This window comes from Apteryx rowi, unplaced genomic scaffold (assembly GCF_003343035.1).
Source record: "Apteryx rowi isolate R43461 unplaced genomic scaffold, aptRow1 scaffold_753, whole genome shotgun sequence".
NCBI lineage: Eukaryota > Metazoa > Chordata > Aves > Apterygiformes > Apterygidae > Apteryx > Apteryx rowi.
The window spans coordinates 348,266-368,323 of record NW_020451042.1 but is presented as its reverse complement, the minus strand read 5'-3'; the positions used below and the strand labels follow the sequence as shown (position 1 = coordinate 368,323).

The 20,058-nt window shown below is 58.7% G+C and overlaps 1 protein-coding gene across 3 annotated transcripts; it reads right to left on the bottom strand.

The window, feature by feature from the left end:
• Window positions 1–808: 808 nt before the first annotated feature.
• Window positions 809–16,118, bottom strand: LOC112976673 (casein kinase II subunit alpha-like). Of its 3 annotated transcripts, none has more exons than XM_026088147.1 (12): window positions 15,964–16,064; window positions 13,250–13,361; window positions 11,319–11,420; window positions 9,017–9,067; window positions 7,816–7,875; window positions 6,397–6,480; window positions 4,214–4,324; window positions 3,528–3,629; window positions 2,619–2,719; window positions 2,127–2,275; window positions 1,661–1,750; window positions 809–1,331 (listed from the first exon to the last, which is right to left on the bottom strand). In XM_026088147.1, exons 1-12 carry the CDS (start codon window positions 16,062–16,064, stop codon window positions 1,216–1,218), a joined length of 1,179 nt encoding a protein of 392 aa, XP_025943932.1. In that variant the 3' UTR covers window positions 809–1,215. The 3 variants fall into 3 exon arrangements, with proteins under 3 accessions (XP_025943932.1, XP_025943934.1, XP_025943933.1); XM_026088149.1 differs by lacking the exon at window positions 15,964–16,064 and adding an exon at window positions 12,605–12,795 and having other exon boundaries at window positions 13,250–13,330; XM_026088148.1 differs by lacking the exons at window positions 7,816–7,875; window positions 9,017–9,067 and having other exon boundaries at window positions 15,964–16,118.
• Between the last annotated feature and the right edge of the window lie 3,940 nt (window positions 16,119–20,058).

Here is a 20,058-nt window from a genome sequence, read left to right as displayed (position 1 = left end):
AAGCTCTTTCTGAGCCAACGCCTGCTCCTGCCCAGCTTGTGACAGCCCCGGAGTTGCACCCTGAGGTGCCAGTCCTGCCCCCACAACCCTGGCACTGACGGTCCCCAGCCCTGCACACACTTGCCCAACAGAGCAGGGACGGGGCTGATTCAGCACCGCTCCTGCAGCCTCTGCCCCACATCAGCCTCCCTGGGGCATTAACACGCAGCCCTCGCCCCAGCGCCCGCAGCCAGCRGGGACCCCCTGGTGCTGCCCCTGCGGCTCCCCACACCTCCCCCTATGGGACATCGGAGCAACCTGGAGCTTCACAGGGCTGGTGTGCACTTTTCCCCTCTGCTGCCCTGCTCCAAGCTACAGCTGGAGCCTGGGAAAAAAAAAAAAAAACTGCCCGGGACGGAAGCGCCCAGCAGGGCCTGTGGATTTAGCAAGGCGAGCGCGTGAGCCGAGCGCGAGGCCTGCACCGGGGAGGGCTCAGGATGTCACTGAGGGCCCCGCGCTGTGGTGGGGGAGGCTGCCAGGAAGGGCAGCGCCGGGACGAAGCTCCTCAGCCCCCCGAGAGCAGCCCCAGGCTGCCGGCTGGAGCGGCTGGGGGCTGCTCCCCCCCCCCCCCCCCYCCCYGGGCTGCTGTTTGGGGTGATGCCCCAGGATRAGACTGCAGCAGCGGCAAATCCCAGGCAGCCCCTTTGCTCCAGCACCTGCCAGCAGCCTCGTGGAGCCCCCCCGAAACGAAGCTGCCAGAGGACGGACGGCYGCCTGCCCCTCGCAGACACCCCCGCGCACCGGCCCCGGCCCAGGAACAAGCTGCGGGTCCTGCTGTCCTGTTAGGGACATAGAAAATAAATTTTATTATCCATTTTAGATTTCTACACTGTAGTTGCATCACTAACCATGATCCTCATGAGAAGAATGCAGCTAACTCCTTACCCCGACACAGACACAACAGAGATCAGCCTTGGTCCGTAGCCAGAGAGTGCGATATTGTTACTGCACAGAGAAAAAAGGAACCTACATTTTTGCTCTTTTTTTTTCATACTCAACAGAAATAAAAATAAAATTCCAGAGCACCCCCCCACCCCCACCCCATTTCTGCCTCTGGGAAGCGGCTGCTGGCGGGCGGCCAGAGCCCCACGGCGCTCAGAGGGGCAGGCAGGAGGGCAGAAGGCAGGCGCGGCACCGGCCTCGGCGGTGCGAGAAGCCGGAGGTCGAGAACTGAGTTCAGGGCTGCACTCCGGCTGCAGCGGGGACCGGCGAGCCCAAAGCGTTTGGAGAGGAGATGACGGGCGACGCAGCGAGGCTGCCGATGGGCTGGGACGCGGACATCGAGGTAATACCTGTGCCGGAGAGAACAGGCCGTCAGGCCCCAACGGCTGTGGGAACAGGCCCAGCCGAAAGCCATCCTCTTTCCCAAGTGCAGCGGAGGAAGCGCGGCCTCCCTTCCCCGCCAGGCTCCTCGGGGTCTGAGACAGGACCACAACTCGCCCAGGAGGCGGCGCAGCCCCCCCCCCCCGGGACGACAACGTCCCACTCCCACGAATGGCTTCTCCATGGAATGGGAGAGCGCAGAGCCAGCGCTGCTCGGCCCTACAGCGGCGACACGACCCCGGAGCCCCAAGCAAGTCCCTCGCGGTAGCCCCAAGGGCTCGCAAGCACGGCGACCCACCTGCCAACATACTGGAGGAGCTGACAGGCGTGTTACTGGCCGAGAGTCCAGCCGAGGTGCCGATCCTTGCTGGGTCTTTTGCTATGGGATCTGCAGGGCAGAGGGGAAGGTAACGCGTATCAGTGACGGCTCCCCGCACACAAGACGGGAGAGCTGCTGCCCCTCCGCTCCGGATCCCCCAGAAACGGAGCAGCAGACTCGCACGGGGATGAGCACAGAAAGGCAGCCAGCAAGGACAGAGCTGACCCACAGGCCCTGCCCGGATCCAAGAGGACCAGGAGAAGCAGCTGGGGGGCAGTGCCGGGTGCCAGGAGCAGTGAGGAGGCCGGTTCTGGACCGAGGGGACTGCGCGGGCTGTGCTCAGCGCCCACGGGGAGCACGGAGGCAAAGGCAGCTGCCGCGTGGAGCAGGGGAAGGCAAGGGAAGCTGAGCACAGGAGAGGGGCGAGCRGCCAGGGGAGACGTACAGAAGTACGGGTGCTCCATCGCATCCCGGGCAGTGAGTCGTGTCTGGTGGTCGTAGCGCAGCAGCTTGTCCAGGAAGTCGAGCGCCTCCGTGCTCACGAGGTGCTGGTTCTCGCTGTGCACGAAGCGCTCCCACCGCTTCCGCGAGTGTCTGCGAGGGGGAGACCGGTGTGAGCCCCGCGCCCTGCTGTTGGCACGCCAACCCGGCGGTCCCCGCTGCCCCGGTCTGCCCCCATGCCCAGCCCCTCACTGCTGGGACCCTTCCCCTGCCCAGGCCCCACCAGGCTTCCCACCCTCAAGCAGAGAAACCTGCCTGCAAAACAGCCCCCATCAACCCCAGCGCCTGGACGGCTGGGTCTCCGCGCGGAGCTTGGCCAGGGCCCGACTGTGCAAAGACCAACCCCCTCCCGGGCTCTGCTTTTGTGCCTCCCCCTGAAACGTTCCCCCTCCCCCCGAGCAGCACAGCTCTGCCCCGTGTGCGCCAGGCCACCCACCTGCCCAGGATGTCGTTGAAGCGGGGGTCGAGCTCGATGTTGTACTTGTCGATGTAGTCGTACAGGTCCTCCGTCCCCAGCACTTTCGCGATGCGCACAAGCTGGGAGAAGGGTGGAGAAGGGGCAACGCTGACGGCGAAGGCAGAGYCCCGCAGGTCCCAGCGCCTCGGCGTCCCTCACACTCCCCAGCAAGGACCCAGAGCCCAGGCTGGGCCCCCTCTACAGCCGCGGCAGGGTTACGGGCCTGCCGGGCGCTGCTGCAGTTGCCGGCTGAGCTTACAGGATCAATACGACCGGAAAACACATCTCCGCTTGCCGTGAACAGCTCGGAAGCCACGGCCCGGCAGTCCCACCCCAGCAAGGAGCGCTCCAGCTCCAGCCCCCGACACGATTTGGAGTAATTGAAACAGGCCACGGTGCCCTTGCAAGAGCTGAGGCGCACTACGGCCACAACCCCCTCCGGCAGCGCGTGGGACGGACAGATGGCGCCGGTTAGCACCTTCCAGTCAAACCAGTGCTTTGCTCCCCTGCCCGGCCCCCCCCCCCAGTTTAACCACCAACACACTGACTCATCCCTCAGAGGGCATGTGGAGCAACAAGGGAAGCAGGGGAGGGCAGAGACCCCAGCTTTGGGAAGGGGATGGAGAGACGGGGGAGCCCAGGCTGCACCTAGGAGCCAGGAGGAGCGACGCGGGAGCCAGGGCTACAGAGGCCGGTTTGGCGCTGCAGGTTTGCTGCGCGGCCCCTTCCTGGGCTGCTGCCGCCTGGCAGCTCCCGAGCGCTCGGCAGGAGCGGCTGTCCCAGCACCGGCAGGGCTGCAGCGCCTGCCTGCCCCCGGGGAGCCCGCGGCGGGTCTGCAGGAGGAAGGGGCGAGGGGGGGACCGGCCACCCCACCGCCCTGGAGCTCACTTGATCGTAGTTGTCGTGRCCGTGGAAGAAGGGCTCTTTCCGGAAGATCATACTGGCCAACATGCAGCCTAAACTCCACATGTCTAAGCTGTAGTCGTACATCTGGAAAAGCCAAGAGAAGAGAGGCGGGAGGCAAACGCAGCCCTGGGTGCCACCGGCCAGCTGGGGCGCCCAGGAGAGGGAATGCACCTCTCCTGCCAGCGCCGCGCCCCCTCGGAGACCACGCGGCTGCCGGCAGGGAGCAGAGGGTGGGATTTCGGGTACTGCCTCCGGCAGCTCCACGCTGCGCTTTGCCCAGGACAGCCTCCAGTACAGATTTAGGTTCAGACCCTGAGCTGCACGTAGTCTCGTCTGCCACGCGCAGAAAAGCTAGAACCAGCCCAACCACGAGCAGCCGCCGCTGGGCCGCGGAGGGCGGCAGATACTCTYGTCCCTCCTCACCCTCCCCAGCTATTCCGTTCCCTGGCGGAGCTTCGCCCAGGGAAGGTCACGGTGCTCTGTCACGGGCCGCCCGGCCAGGGTGAGCCCTAGCTGGGCTGTCCCGTCTCCTCCTGCCCACGGCAGGGCATGCACCAGGCGGAAGAGAGTCCGCGGGCTGCAGCGCAGGGGACGCCGCAGCCGCTCGGAGGCATCTCCACGCCTGGCCACCGCCGTCGGCACAAGCGGCCGCCCCCCCTTGAACGTACCTGGTAATCTACCAAGAGCTCCGGGCCTTTGAAGTACCGCGAGGCCACCCGCACGTTGTACTCCTGGCCGGGATGGTAGAACTCCGCCAGCCCCCAGTCTATCAGGCGCAGCTGCGGAGGGAGAGGGCGCAGGGTTACAGGCTGCCTAACACCCGGGTGACTCCTCGAACTGCCCCGCGGCGCGGGGAACGGCCAACAAGCAGGCAGCCGCTCGCCCGAGAGCGACCCCGGAGCCCTGCTCGCCCGCCCGGCACCTCGCGGCCCCGTCAAGCGCGCTCCCGTCGGCCAACGCTCCGGCTGGCGGCGCTTTGGCACGTCCCCCTGCCGCGAGGCAGGCTCGCAGGCGCAGCCCGTCCACGGCCRACGTGCGTCTAGCTGGTTTTTCTCCTCCGGCCTGCCGTTGCTCCCCTTCAACACTCAGTGACCCYGAATTGCTCCCTCTGGCCTCACATGGGACACTTCCAAGCATTACGGGAATTCTCATGGCTCTCCAGTCTCTCCCGGAGCGCCACGCGCTGGTGATGGCCGCACCAGGGCCAGGGGGGGTTACGCACGGTCCGCGCAATCCAGCCCGGCAGTCTCCGTTTCCGCTGGAGCGCAACGCTGCCGACTCGCCTGCTGCTCGCCTCTCCGCAGCGCTGCCAGCCAGCCTGCGGCTCCCATCCCGTCACCGTGCGGATGACTATTCCTGCCTCGGTGCTGGGATTTGCCTTTGCCCCTCCAGAATTTCATCCTGTTTTTCAGATCATTTCTCAAACTTGTCAAGATCACCGTGAATTCCAGAGGACTCGCAGCCCGCCCCAGCTTCACTCATTAAATCTGCAGATGACGCACACGCTCTCTCTTCCATCAGTCAGGTCATTAAGGCTGAACACCACCAGACCTAGGACAATCCCTGTGGAACCTGTGCAATGCTGCCTTCCATTCTGACAGCAAACCAGTGATAACTATTCCCTAATTATGGCTTTCCAGCTGGCTTTCTACCTACCTTATAGAAAATGCACCTAACCCATGCTTCCCTAGTTGACTTATGTCAAAAGTCTTATTAAAGTCAGGATATATAACATCTACTGCTTCTCCGCTGTCCGCAAAAGGCCTCCCCAAGCAGCCCTCTCGAGTGGTTTTAATATTAATTTGGGGAGAGGGAAAGGTTTGCTCCGCTCGAATGTCTGTCTGTGAGCACAGTGGTTGCACCAAAACGCAGCTGGTTCGAAACGGGGCGATGCTGGGCTGTGAGGACAGGGAAGGTTTCAAAGAGCACGGCGCCCAAGGGGCACAGAGGGGCTCAGCCACTTTCTGCTCTAATAACGGGGGCGTTTACTGACCACCCGAGGCTTTGCCCGTGCCCCGCGCCGCAGGGAAACTCCCTGCTTCCCTCTGTCCAAGCAGACTCCTTTTGAAGTCTTTTTTATTGGAGGCCCCAGATGGCCAGTTGCTACGGAGGTGCTGGAAGAAATCTAAAGTTACATTTACAAGCCTAAGTTACTGACAAACAGGTGGCAAATAAAGTGAGTTTACTGGATACAGGTGCGGGTTTTATGGTCACCTGTATTTCCAAACAAACAGCTGCAAATTCAGCCTTCCCCGCACCGGAGTCTGCTGGGGCCCAGATCTAACAAGGGCCGATCAGTTTATACCTTAAGGCAGAACTTAACGGCAACGCTCTGCTGCCCGAACGTGGGCTTGGGGGTGCTAGTGCTGCCCCGTTTGATGGTTCATAGCAGGCCCAGGGAGCCGCAGTGCAGGAGAAGGGCTGCAAGCAGCCCGCTGGAGACGAGCAGGACCTCGTGGCACTGGCTGTGCCATCTGCACTGCGGCGGTTTTGGTGTCAAATCCACAACCGACCGCAGCAGCTAAAGGTGGGATAAAGAAGGTGGGGAGCACCGAACAAGCCCGGGTGGGCCTGCGGGAACAGGAGCACGAGGAAGCAGGCGAGAGGGCCTGCTGGCTGCCCTTGGCAGGGTGCAGGCTCCTGGCCAGGAGCTGGGAGAAGAGCTCACAGCCCCAGCTCAGCACTGCCCCAGTCGGCTACGGCGGGAGCCRGAAGCGGGACCGAGCTCCTCGCCCCCGAGAGGCGGGCACTGCCTCAAGCGGAGAGAGCCAGCTGCGAGCAGCTGGGCTGCCCCGCAGCGTTCCCCTTTCCCAAGGGACGGGAAGCGGGGCCCAGCAGGGCCTCACCATACCTTTCTGTGTTCGTGGTCGATCATAACATTGTGTGGCTTGACATCTCGATGCATGACACCCATACTGTGACAGTAGTCCAGCGCCTGCGGACAGAAGAGGCACCATCAGAACATCTCCTTCCATGTCACGACAGAGCAGGCTTGCGGAGAGACAGCAAGAGCTGGCAGGGCAGCGACGAAGCCCAGGCCCAGAGGCTGCGCTGGGACTGAGCCAGACAACCGCCAGAGCCCTCCTGGGCAGCGCTGAGGTCAGCCGCTGCCTCAGTGACGTGTGTACTAAAAGCCGAGAGCGCCACGCACATCCCCGAGCAGCCTTCAGGCCTTGGCCCCTTTCCAGCTCCCGGCAGCTCTACGCGGTCATCTCCACCGCGGACCCCTCCCTGAGGTGGCCTCCGTTCTGGCCACCCGCTAAGCGTACATCAGCTTCTGCCCCCAGGCGCAACCTCTCACTTTTGAAGCCCAGCCCAAGCCCAAGAACTGCAGCTCTATTGAGCAATGCAGAACGGCAGGGTGCAAACGTCCACCTCCCTCGCCAGTTCGGTGCCAACCGCTGCCAAAGGAGACGTTGCAATATCAACATTGCAATGCAGAACAGCAGGGTGCAAACGTCCACCTCCCTCGCCAGTTTGGTGCCAACCGCTGCCAAAAGAGACGTTGCAATATCAACATTGCAATGCAGAACGGCAGGGTGCAAACGTCCACCTCCCTCGCCAGCTCGGTGCCAACCGCTGCCAAAGGAGACGTTGCAATATCAACATTGCAATGCAGAACGGCAGGACGCAAACGTCCACCTCCCTCGCCAGCTCGGTGCCAACCGCTGCCAGAGGAGACACTGCAATACAAACGTCTGATCCTCGTTCAGAGGCTGCAGTCTCTCTGCAGCGCCTGCTCCGAGTGAAGAACTGCAGATGGGATGATGCAGTCAACCCTGGCCAGTGCCTGCTGGCAGAGCAATGGCTGGGACAGGCAGAAAGTGCTCCGAGAAACAGTTTCAGCACCCCCAGCTCCCTGGCTGAGCAGATGCCCTGCTCCATCACGGCTCTTGCCCTTGCTGGCGGCTTGCAACTAAAGCTATTTCCGATGCCGAGTGTCACTGGAGGCAGAAGTCTGCAAGAGGATGTCATGGAAATAAGATGGCTTCTCAAGGACACAGCGACCTCCCGCTCCGAAGCCATTCACTAACACGCTCAACAGCCGTCTGCCTCTGAGCCTCCCCTTGTGCCGCAGCCTAAGAAGCCGTCCCACGCGGCTAGCCGGGCATCAGTCCAGGAGGGTTTAGTAGCCGCATGACCTCCACTCTCTACCTCCTGTTTCCACACTCCGACTCCCAGGGGGAGACTTAGCACCAGGTCACTGCTTGAGCAAAGGTTTTCTTAGGGATTTGTGGATTTCCCAGTCACCCCTGCCCCGGGAGCTTACCTTTAGGATTTCATACATGTAGAACCGTATGTCAAAATCAGATAGTGTCTGGTACAATTGCTGCAAGAATTAACACAAGAGGCAAGTTAACAAAACACGGGCGCATTAGTTCACTGGGTCTGAAGAGGCCAGGGCCAGAGATCCGGGCTCCTAGCGCCACTGTGGAACAACGATACCACCACCCCCGGGGCCAGCCGGCAGCCTCAGGGAGGCACCAGTCATCCGCACAGGCGCACGCACACACACACACTCTTGTGGATCCACAACTCAGGCCCAGAAATGCCAACTGTCTAGACAGCACATGGGCAGCTTTGCACCCATTTTGTACCCCGAATTTCCCCACCTGGGAACTGCCAACGCACCACAGGGAGGAGCCAGACTCACAGTCTAGCTAGTCAGCCTTCGTAACAGGCACGTGTCCTCCCTCCTTCCAGCCAGGAGGGGCCCAGAGAACTCTGCCCCAATCTGCTACTGCAGGCCCAGGGCTTGGGAGAATTCAGTCTCCCACACCGAGGACGGGCAGTGAGGATGAAGGATGCCTGAACACCCTTACAAAGCCCAGGGAGCAGAAAGCGGTTCACCGAGACAGCCCAGAGACGAGCCTTRGGCAGAAGAACCAAGGGAAAAAGGGTCACATCAGGGCCTACGGTGCCTTACCCGCTGCAAACGGAACTGAGCGGCCGCGGGCAAACAGCCCCGGCAGCTGGCCGCTAACTCTCACAGCTCGGCTAAATACCGCTCTCCTCCCGCGCCCCTCGGCCCGGGCTCTAGGGACATAAGGCTCAACCAGTCCAACACTTTCAGCCCCCTCTGAAGTGCTGCAAATCGGACAGCGTCACACTGCGGCTACAAGCCCATGATGGCCAACTGCTGGAGCAGCACGGTGGAAAGCAGAGACTAGGTCAATCCCTGGCACGGGCACCGTGCCCCTGGCTCTTCCCTTGACTGTAAGTTACAGGAAGGAGAAGCGGGCCACAGCCGAAATCCCCTGTCCCCTCCGGCACAGAGATGTCAGCCGTTTCTGGGACATCGCACGCCCTTGAAATAGAAGTCCACTCCCTCCCCAGCACAAGGCAGGGCAAGAACCCCTCCAGTAGCCATAGCATGCTGCCCGCTCTGCAGAAGAGTCTAGAAGAGTTTTCCCAGACGCTCCACACCGTCCTACGCTCAGGAAGTCTCTGCAACGGCTGTGGTCGCTCACCTTGAAGTCTGTGTTGTTGACATGCTCAAAGACCAGGGCAGGTGTGCGAGACTGCAGGGCAGGGGCAGCAGTCGAAGAGACGGAAAGAAAAGAGAGAGGTTTAGTCTTCCTCTGGGTAAGAGAGCGCAAAGGGGTCGGGCAGGCTCCCTCCCTCGCGCGCTTCCCGTCCCAAGAGTCCCAGCCCACGCTGCAACACACGCAGCTGCACGAGCTGCTTCCGAGACCTCTGCCCCAGCGCCGCAGCAGCGTCCGACGCGTTGGGAGGCGCGTCTTTACACCYGCACCACGGACGGGGGCACACGCGCGTTGCACGTAACCACTGCAGCAGTCACAGACACGCAGCCACCTCCGGGGCTTGAGCAGGACCGAGCGAAGCTGTAAGCCAGGGTAAGGCGGGAAGCAAGGGAGCATTCCTCAGCCTTCTGAGGTCTGACGCGAAACAGCGGTGCCTGTCAGCATCGCTAGGGTGAGCTGCTGTCATGCGCTGCAGAGCTGAGAAGGGGCTCCCACATATTTCCTCTACTGGCAGCAACCAGATCTCATAAAGACTTCATAGAAATTCAAGCCAAAAGGACAAGAGAGCAACTCTTGAGAGAGCTCCAGGCCCGGCTGGAGCTTCCCAGCCCTCTCAGCTGGACGGCACCGTCCGAGACGCATTTGGCGGAGGGGGTGCAGCGCCCCCACGCAGGGGAAGCGAGCTGCCCCCCCTAGGCCTCACGCAGCACAGCAGCTTTTCCGGCTCTCGTATCGTTCTGGCAGGGCTCTCTCCACCCCTTCCCTTCCTTTCCTCTCTGAACTCCTCCTCCTTGCAGCGTGGGTGCTGGACCTCAGGGCAGCGCTCCGAAATGCTGTGTGCGGAGACAAGACCCCCTCCGTCTCCGTCTGCACAGCGCCTTTTTTGTGCGCTCAAGAGACCGAATTAGCCCTTTTGGCCGGAGATCGTACCGAGCGTTTGCGCAGAGGCCGTCACCCGCAGCAACCCAGGCAGCTCTCCGGCTCGCTGCTTCCCCGAGGCAGCCTCCYGTCCTGACGTTGGAGCCTGCGTCCCTGCTCCCAAGAGCACGGCCCCGCTGTACTAAAATATGTCCCCCAGGCGTGGAACCCATCCGCGTTTCTTAACTACAAGGTGATCTTTTTATCATCTGCAAACTCCGCCAACTAAGATTTCAGATCGTTTCTAGAAAATGTTCAAACAGCAGCTAACTGAGAACCGGTCCCCAGGGCCCCCATTCCCCGATATCTCCCCGCAAGCAGCTGTCTTTCACGGCCTGTCAGAGGGATTAAAACAGGCTCAAATACGTCCCGCTAATTCAACCCAGTGCTGCTTTTTAATCAGAACGTCACGTGGTACGAGGTCATGTACCTCAGCGAAATTCAGCTACACTATACAAACCCCATCGCTTTTATCAGTTTGCACATGCAAAACTCTGTCCTAGCTGCCAAGAGCACGTTTCCCAAGATGCTCCGAGCCCAGGCAAGCACTGCCTGCATCGCTCCGAGGAGCAGAGCCTGCCTCAGAAATGAGCTAGCAATCCTGCTCTAGACACCCAGGGCGGATTAGAAACCCACCGAGACAAGAGATACCCTGTTTCTGTGGGATAACAGAAGTAAAAGCCGCCTTCGGATAAAACCCAGGAGACCAGCAAGTGCCATAAAGGAAACATCATTCTGTTGCGTCTCTCCGACCACAAGCCGGGCTTGCAGCACAGAGCCATTTTTGCTAGGAGCAAGCGACCCCGGCGCTCCACGAAGCATCAGTGAGGCACAAGTGCAGAGGAAAGCGTCCTTCTGCCCGACCAGTTTGTCTACAAAACAACCCCAACCTTGTTTCTGAAAGGCAACGTTCCTCCACCTCTCTGCTGCTTCACCTCAGATTTGCTGCTGCCTGACTTTCTCCTCTGCCTTCTCAAAGGCAGGAGGCGTCACCCCACCCAAAGAGCAGCCTGACGCTGCAGTGATATGCAGATATCTAATCCAACCCGGTGCTCCACAAGGACTCCACGGAGAACCGTTCGGAGCTAGCTCTGACTAAAGGGCACAGTAAGAGGCAAGGCTGAGAGCACCCTCACATGTAGCAACACACAGTCCAAGCAATTCTCTTTACAGAACTAACGCAGCACAAGACCAGGGTGCTTTGAAAGGTAAAACAACACATTTGGGAGAAGGCACTGGGGAATATTCCTTGCTCTGCTCCCAGTCGGAGACGCAGCCTCTTTTTTCAGGAATGAGAGAAGACAGCACGGTATGCGCAGTCCTTTCCCTGACATTATGGGTGTCAGAGTTGCCCCTTTCCCTTCCTTACCACAGGGTCTTTCACTATGTCTAGCAGGCTGATGATATTAGGGCCACCGCGGAGGTTCTCCAGGATCTTAATCTCACGCTTGATCTTCTTCTTTTTCACAGGCTAAAAAATAGAAAACAAGAGCCAGTTACCACCAGAGAGGCCTCTCCAAACCACGCTAAGGGCTGTATACGCAGCAGGGAAACCAGCAAAGGAGCACGTGGTTGTACATTAATGCAGAAGAAACTGTGATGAGCAGGCACATTCTCTGAGTTGCAAGAGGTCTGCGTAGCACCTTCTGACCTCGGAGCAGCACAGATTCTGCCTCCTGAGGATGACGGTACCTAGCATTACCTGGTCCCTGCAGCAGAATAGAGGGAACATGCTTCCATGCCTAAACACACCCAAATCACCATGGAGAACGGCATTCTGTGACTTTGTCAATCTAATAGTTCTCCACTTTCAAAGGAATGGAGTTTCCTGCATTTAGGAGACCATTTGGAGATTACTGTATTACAAAAAAAGGTTTAAGCCCTAAAGAGTAAGCTCAGCTTCATGAAGTGCCAGGTTAAATCTCTGAGTGAAATTTTGGAAACAGTTAAACAAGAAAAGCATAATTTAATAAAATAACAGTTCTAAGGATCAAGCCTTTCAAAGCCTCCCTAACTCACCAGCATTGCCTCCAACCTAGTCCCCAGGCTGAGCTGCCCTGGTAAATTGTCCAAGTTTGCAGAGCAAGCATAAAGACAGCTCCGGATTTGCTCAGAGCAGCTGAAGCTGATCCGAGTATCTTTCTTCTCTCTCTGAAGACAGAATGCTCTTTCTGCCCTTTGAGTTCCTTCCTTCCTGCTTCTCCATCACCAGGCTACGCAATGTACAGCGCTAATACATTAGCGAGGACATTTCTGTCTCCTAGGCTCACTTTCTCACTCATAACCTGCCCCAAGCTTTTCTTTATTTCTGTTTTCATTCTGCTCTTTAATTGGCATACTCCTTCCACCTTTACTCTTCTTGCAAGGGCAACATTCTTAAGACTGTGCCTGTATTTTCTAACTCATGCACCTTACAAACTGTAACTGTGCATGTTTTAGTAACACCACAGAAATTAGCTTGTCACCAAAAGCTGACAGAGCCTAAACATGGCCCACAAACATAACAAATGATGAAACGGGAGAAGCAGGACTGCACGCTGTCCGTCTGTCATTACTCTGTTAGCTTTAGGGAACCCCTCTGCACACTGTCAAATTTCCCGGGACATGTGGTTGTACCTGTGCTCATCCTCAGAGCAGGAATCAGCTGCGACTTACAGTCTGGGATATCACGTGCTGCAACGACCTTCCGTTGCAAGACGCTGGTTTGATCATCCTGGGAAAGATCTCTGCGCTCCTGCTTCCTCTCTCTCAGGCAGTGAGCTGCACTCCATGAATCCAGCATGGGGATTTTATGAACTTGGATCAGAACAAGCGAGGCACTTGTGCTGAACTGGTGAGATTATGACCTGAAACAGGCCCAAAGAAAGCCTATTCCCTAAAGCATTCTTAATCCCAGAGTGCCACTGAGATGCAGCCGCCTGCCAGGTGAAGAGCACCACCCACCGCAACCTCGCAGCTATGACAGCAAGTGCTGGGTAAGCAGGTGATGGAGAGGGAGGGCAAAGAGGACACATGCAGCATTTCAGTAGGAGGTTGAGCACAGATTTTCCTTCTGCCTCCATGGTACGTATATGACGCCCCTGCCTCCCTGCTCTGATCCCTGGTTTGTGCGGAGAAGGAGACAAGCCAAAGAGCTGAAACTTTTTACTTGGGGATTGATGTTTTTCTCAGCTAAGATGAGATCATCCAAAAATCAATAGCACACTTCAAATGGAGGGGGAGCAGGGAGAGGTGAAGGAGGGCAAGAAACAGAAGCATCAGCTGAGGAACAAAATGGTGAGCAAGGCCTCAGACACCTACCTTGAGTATTTTCACAACCACTTTCTCATTGTTGGTGATGTTGATGGCTTCAAAGACTTCACTGTATTTGCCACGGCCAAGCTTCCGCACAAGCTGATAGTCATCTTGGTTGCTGTTTGAAGAGCAGAGAAAAAACAGATGAAGAGCTTGCACCCAGGTCAGAACAGAGCACTGCTGGGGTTGCAGACAGCAGTTCCCCGAGGAGCGGGCAGGGGCAAGGGCTGGGAGCCATTCTACGGAAAACGGAGGGCTAGAAATTCACCCCGCTGCTTAGGGCTGGAGAGGAGCAGCCGCCACTGCAGAGGAACACGCAAACCGACCCATACGCAACCGGAGCGCTCTGCTGAAGCGGCGCTGCCTGCAGCGCRTGCGGCAGAGCGCTCGTTCAGCAGTTTCCACGTGGAGATGGACACCAGACCTCACGTGCGTTACAGAGCGTTGCGGGAGAGAGCGCAGCCCCTGCTTGCACACACCGGAGCCCTCCAGGGAAACCCTTCTGGCCTGCAGCAAGTGCTTCCGACAGCTCCGAAAGCTGGCTCCCTCCCCTTCCAGGGAACGTGCCTTAGCTCTGCTCCCAGCTCTGCTCCCAGCTCTGCTCCCAGCTCTGCTCCGAGTCGTAGGGAGACTCCTTTGTTCTACATTTCAGTTTTCTCCCTTATAAAGTGGAGGCAGGGGGCTGTAAGGATTCGCTCCTCTGAGACTCCAGAATCCACTAGCGGCCAGTTAAATGGCAGAGACTGACAAAACACCTGAAATAAAAATTCCTCTAGTCAAGGACCCATCCCTTTTACTGAGGCGTAAAGGGGCCTGCCTAACTGAGGAACTGTAAAAATAAATACCCAATACAAGAAAGAAATCAGGAAAAAACAACGACCACCCACAAAATCTCCATATATTTTAATCTACTAAGGTCTAACAAAAGTCACTTGAGAGGACTGAAGGAAACAGCAAAAGTCTGGGCAATTATTTCTGCTATGCCAAGGAGGAAAGGCACAAGGCCTCCAAGGATTTGGTAAGGGTAAACAAGCTGAGGAAAGGAAGGGAATTACAGGCTAGAAAGCTTGACTTCACAAATTGCTAATTACCAGAGACAACGCACGAGATGACTTGTCAGCATCTCGAATAAAACCAGGAGACTTCGGGTGGGCAAGGGAGCCGCAGCACAAACCGACCATGCTAGGCGCCTGCTCTCCTTAATATTATGTTATGCTCCGCAAATATTGATAAAGGGAACATGGTGAACCAAGAGCTACAGAGGGAAAGAATCAGTTCGTGTTCACCAGGAACCAAACACACAGGAAGGCYCAGGGTCAATGTCAGGAAAAACATTAACTGTAAGAATTGTTTGGGCAAAAAACAAAAACCAAAAATCCAAGATGCCAAAAGAAGACATGGAAACATCAACCTGGAGAGACTGAAGGCTCCCCAGGACTCTGGCTGGCTCAGGGGATTTGACACTGGATCTAAAGCCTCTCCTTCCCAGGTTCCTGGTGCCAGCCCAGGCTGTTCCGTGACCAGCACGTGTTACGGAGGGACACCAGGAGCCGGGAAGGGCTCCTAGTCCAGCCCCAGCAGAACCTGCGCTGACAGCCGGCAACTGCAGCACAGTGAACAATCTCCTCTGTGTCTAGGCACCAGCTCACACTGAAGCCTAAAATAAAAGAAAGAACTCGTTTTATAGATTTTGCCACAAGCACACCGAACAAAGAGCAGCCTCTGTCCCTCGCGGGCAGACGTCCTTCAGCCCAAAGCGCCTGGCACATGGGTCAGAAGGCAAGATGCTCTCAGGCGGGAGAGCATTTCTTGCTGAGTCCTGCTACATCGATACCTGAGAAGTCAAGGCTGGCACGTTGCCCATCCCATCATCAAGCCAGCTGCCATATAAAACAATCGACTGGTCTTCTTAATTTCAAGTTCTCCGAGACTCAAGTCCTCAGGGGAACTCCAAAAAAAAAACCCTAAGAGTGTCACCTCAGGCCTTTCAAATCCCTCCTCACTCTGGGAGCATTTTCCAAGCTTCCCAGCAGCGCTCCCCTGTTATTCCCATCAGCTCCCTGACGACAGCAGCAGCGAGGCTGAGCCCAGGCAGCCAGCTAGCTGCCAATGCCGTCCTCAGCACGGTGTCAACAGATCTGCTCCAAGCGGGGTTACATGACTGACATCTTCTCCACCGCTCCCAGCCTTTACCGTTTGGTTCAGCTCCATGGGTGGCAGCAATGGTGGGAAAAGCCTCCCAGGGTCAGGCAGAGCGGAACAGGCTGATTCAGAGCCAGCCTGGAAAATCCTTTTTGCGTAGCCATCCTTTCCAGCAAGGAGAACCAAACCCTTAACACGCTCGTTTAATTAAACACTTAGTTGGGGTGCTTAAAGGCAGGCCCCCACATCTGCTCTGAACGCTTAAATGAAAGCGGCTCCACCTGCAAAGCTGCCCAAGAGCAGCAGGCCTCCCTCAGAAATGGGGCCACCGCTTCCCATCGCTACCTTCACCGGAAAGTGCCGTCCCGTGGGCGGGCGCTGCACTGCAGCTCAGAAAAGCGAAACGCTAGTCCCCACGCTGCCGGGGGCCGCAGAGGCTCCGGCGCCCGCCTCTGAACGCGCGCAAAGGCGTTTGTTCCCGCGGTGCGGGGCTGCGGAGGGGAACCCGCACCGGCGCGCACACGGAGGCCTTGGAGTAACGCGTCCCCCTTCTATCTCCCTCGGAGGCCCAGTCATACCCCCATTCCACGACGTGCGACTCGTAGTCCCAGTACTCGCGGGGTCTCTGAGTGTTCACATCTGCATAGACCCTGGCCCGACTTGGCACTGGCCCCGACATGCTTCCACGGCCAGAGGCGCAGTACCTCAATCACCCTAAAAATACAAACACACATGAATTGGGATGAGACCAAAGCACACTTGTGAGAGAAATACGGAAAACAGAGGGCAAGCGTGGGAACTGCCGAGCGCACGCAAGCGGAAAAGGGTCTGCAGCAAACGCGGATGGCGGAGGGCAGCTACGCGACCGGCCATCCAGCTCTGCTCCAGCCCAGCGGGGAGCGGCCCGCGCCTGCACGAAGGAAACCTGCGCCGGCAGCTGGCCCGGCTCCAGGCCGCTGCTTGGAAGCAGGATCTTGAGCCTGCGGAACTGACGGCTCGGTTTCGCCTGCGACTGCACACGCTTCCCTCCTTCGCTCTCCCTTCCCCGCGCAGCCCTCCGCGCCCCCCGCCCCAGCACGCTCTCCGCCCGCGAGGCCGATCCAGCCAACAGCAGAAACCTCCCTCCTCCGCGCTCCAGTTTCGGAGACCTGCGCAGCAGTTAGGAACGAGCTCCGCCAGGTCCTCCCTGAACCGGCCAGCTTTGCTCCGAAGCCGCTTCCCCAAAGGGAAGGAAATCACAGAACAGAGAAACCAACAGAAAAATGGGTCCGTGCCGGGCCCTGGCCCACGGCGCTCTGCCTGGTTCGCGTGCTCCCCCCCGGGGATCCTGACTGCCCTCCGGAGCCCCGCTTGGGAGTTTCCCCCACCCTCACCCCTTCTCCAGGCAGGAGCCCCATCGGATCAGCTCCTTCTCCAGGCCACAGGCTGAATCTCTTCAGGCACCCAGCTGGGAGCGACGCTCCCGCCACRGCCCAGCCGGCCAGGAGAAACGCGCCCATCGAGGCGCCAGGGATGCTGAGAGTCGCGGGATCCTGCCGGGTGAGGTCCCCAAACGCCGCTGGCCCACGTTGCGCTAGTACTTTCCAAGGAGCCCAGCAGCCCCGGTCCAACGGCACCTTTTCCTGGGGTTTGCAGGCCCTGCAGGACACGTGCCAGGATCCCTCCAGCATCATGCCGGCAGGCCGAATAGCGAGGGCTCCAGGACAAACCACGTGTGGCGAGATGCAGCCGGCAGCCGTTCCTCGGCGCGGCGGGCTTCGGACGGGCGCCGGCAGCCGCAGGGGAAACGCCTCTGCTGAGGACACACTGCTTCGCACGCCGGTCAGGAAGCACAGGCAGGCGCAGACACCTCCGCTGCCCCCCAGAAGGGCAGGACGCAGCGCCGCGCCGGCACGCTCACGCTCACCAGTCGGTCCTCTAAAACACGGGCCTGGGAGGACTTTTTCTGACTGCCCTTCACCCTCCTACGGTAGCAGGAAACTAGCAACCGCCTCGCAGGCAGCCTCTTATCCAAAACATAAAATGTTCTAACACAGCATCCTGGGCTCTGTTCCACGAAGAAATCCAGCCGTAACGAAGTCACCCGCAGGAAATGTCACGGCAAAACCTAAATGTACGCATCCACGTGAGGGGACGGAGAGTATATAAACCCATATGAGTGCTGCCAGTAAGCAGCACCAAGTGCTCATGCAGCCTTTCTGCATTTTTAATACCCCACGCAAGTGTTAGCAGGCATCTCGAGTCCCCTGACAGGCAGACGCTACCCAGCTGGTACAGGCAGAGCCGGAGCGAGGCAGCGGTGGGCAGGCCGGGAGCAGCGCTAGGGCTTTCGCAGACCAGCCCCGGCCTCTCCGCTGCTGCAGGGACCGTTGTCCTCGGCGGCCRCCCCACCACAAAGGGCAATTTTCGCCCCTGTCCCCCTCTATGGGGCTCGGCGCTTTGCTCGGCCGCCACCGACAGCGGGTTTGAGCCAGGAGGCCCCGCGGCGCACCGGAGCGGCTGCGGCGCAACCACCGAGCTGCCGCTCATCTCCAGCAGGAGAGCGGGGCAGCTCCAGCACTCGCCTCGTACCGCAGTGCGCTGACGGAGTTCGCTAACCCAGCAAAACCAGGGAAGAGCTTTCTGCCAGGGCCCTGCGGCCGGGAGCGCGGCTTGGGAAGGCTGGGGAGATAAGAAAAGACTCAGATGCACAGACTGAAAATGGAAAAATCCTGCTAGGTCCCATCTGCAGCCGCTCAGGGAAACAGCGTGCACACAGATCCCAGCAGGAAAGTGAAGCAGCTCTACTCAGTGCTCAGCGGAGGGAAAAGACAAAAATAAAACGGGTTGWTCAGGCGGGACGCTGAGACTATCCCCCGTTCTGTAGACCAGCGGGGCGCTCTCAGATCCGCTCTCCGCGTCTCCGAAAACTTACAGCACAAACAGAACGAGTTCAGAGACACAAAAGCTCGCCAAAAAAAAAACAAGTACAGAGGGTCAGGGTCGGGGAGAAAAGAAAAACGAAGGCCACTGACGTCCAAGAGAAAAGGAGGGGGGTGCTAGCACCGCGAGGAAGGGACCGGTGCGTCAGCGCAGAGCTCTCATCTCTTCTCCCCCAGCGGAGAGGAGGATCAGGCGGCCCTGAAAAGCAGGCGGCGAGAGGCGACGCACGTAATAGCTACGCCGCGTTCACGGCCGCGCGCTCCCTGCCAAGGCCCGAAGCCGGCGGCAGGAGGCCTGGCTGCAAGGCCAATTCCAGCTGCTCAAAGGCCGGAGCTGAGCAGGGAGGAGGGGACGCGTTCCTGCCGTAGCGCTGCTCGTTTTACGGAGCAGGTCGAAAACTGCTGACGTGGAGGGAAGAACGACTGCAGATACATCGGGGGGGGGAAAAACAGCGGGAACGTAACCCCTTCTTCAGGGCACCAGCCAGCAACAGCGGACGCGGTCAGGCGACCGCGAGCGCTTGAGCGACAGCAACTCGGCGGCCGCCCCGGCACAGCCGACGGCTGACTCGGCGCAGCGCAGCGCTCCGCTCGGCGCAGCGCAGCTCCTGCACGCAGCCCACCCGGGGGAGGACCCGCGAACGGCAGCTTCCGGCACGGGGCAGTTAACCGACGGGAACGAGGGGCACGGGATCACCGGGAAGGGAGTCTCCCCCGGGGAGGCGATCGCCTAACTGCCCGCTCGCGTCCCTGGGGCCGGCGACAGGCAGGAGGCGGCTGCACGAGGAGCGCCTTCCTCCTCTGCCCCCCTTTCGCCGGGCCGACGTGCCAGCGCAACCGATCCATCCCCCCCCCGGCAAAGCAGGCTCGCTCCCTGYGGCACGTTCTCCAGTGCCTGGATCCTCACACGTGAGTCTGGTGACACAGGCGAGCAAGCCCGTCATCCTGTCCCAGTTTTTAAATATTTTTAACCTGAAGAGCTTGGGAAAAAAAAGCCATCATCTCTGTTCTGTACTAATTTCAGAGTTTTATTCTTTACCTCTGAAGGCCTTAATGGAAGCAGCTCTCTCTCGGGCAACTTTTAACACCACATATCTTGGATCTCGGAGATGTCAGCCAAGGTCAGGGGCTTCTCAGACTTCCTGCACTTACCACTTTTAACTTAAAAACGCCCGCAGCAGCTTGCTTGCTCCCCATGCTTCCCAATCATGGAATTCACTCCCTGCTTCCATCAGCAGGAAGCAAGCTGTTGAGGATTTTTAAACTAAAATAACAAACACAAGTGGGATGTAGCATTTGGTCTTGCTTTAAAAGGGTGACGTCCTTAATCTTTTTTGGTAGCGTTCAGCGCCATCCCTCCTTCTCTCGGCAGTGCGACTGAAACCTAAGAAGTATTATCGGGAAGGTGCCGAGATGAAAGGAGTCAACACATCTCCTGACGTTGATTAAATCACCATCTGATGAAATTCTGGCAGGAACAGCAGTCTCTCTAACTGCCCTTGCCCTCCCTGTCCGGAAAGGCCCTTCCCGCTCACCACAGTCTCGGCATACCACTCCCCCGCCATCCCTCAGAGAGCCCATCGGAAAGAGAGGACCGAAGGGCACCAAGTCCCGTCCCCTGCTACCGCGGCCACCGCATCACACAATATCGTTCAGAAACAGATCCAATTGTACGAGACGTTTCGTCCCTGCTCCTCAGATCCAGAGCTGGACTGTTCCAGCAGTCAGGAGCTTTCTTCCGATTCCCAGCCT